Below are 391 nucleotides of genomic sequence, written 5' to 3' on the forward strand. Positions count from 1 at the left end.
GTTGTCCCTGAGGAACAATTTCTTGCCCTGGAGGGTTGCCCAGGGCTGTGCCAGGCTGCCCAGGGCAGTGGTAGAGTCCCCACCCCTGGAGGGGTTTCCAAGCTGTGGAAATGTGGTGTGAGGGGCAGGGGGCAGTGGGGACCTGGCAGTGCTGGGGTGACAGTTGATCTCCAGGATCTAGAAGCTCTTTCCCAACCAAAAACCTTCTCTGACTGGAGGTCCCGCCTGTTGCTGCTGTTGGCGGCTGCTCACTCCTCCTCCCTGCCAGGACCTCTCAGCCCCTTTCTGAGGGATGTGGGGCGACCGAGGTGCCCTGGTGTCCCCTCTGACCCCCTTCTCTTCCCCGTGCCCAGACCTGGATGCCCGTCCCTGGGATTTCCAGGCTGAGGAG

General features: G+C 62.4%; 1 protein-coding gene across 1 annotated transcript in view; it reads left to right on the top strand.

Annotated features, from left to right (window-relative positions):
- The window catches only part of LOC103772302 (striatin-interacting protein 1 homolog), a gene marked incomplete at its 5' end in the record, with an annotated part of 1,613 nt that overhangs the window by 1,026 nt on the left and 196 nt on the right, over positions 1-391 (top strand). The window contains one exon of the mRNA XM_008939629.1: positions 354-391. Coding sequence (XP_008937877.1) covers positions 354-391 — 38 coding nt within the window. The remainder of the gene's footprint in view (positions 1-353) is intronic.

This window comes from Merops nubicus, unplaced genomic scaffold (genome assembly GCF_000691845.1).
Source record: "Merops nubicus isolate BGI_N331 unplaced genomic scaffold, ASM69184v1 scaffold16484, whole genome shotgun sequence".
Lineage (NCBI taxonomy): Eukaryota > Metazoa > Chordata > Aves > Coraciiformes > Meropidae > Merops > Merops nubicus.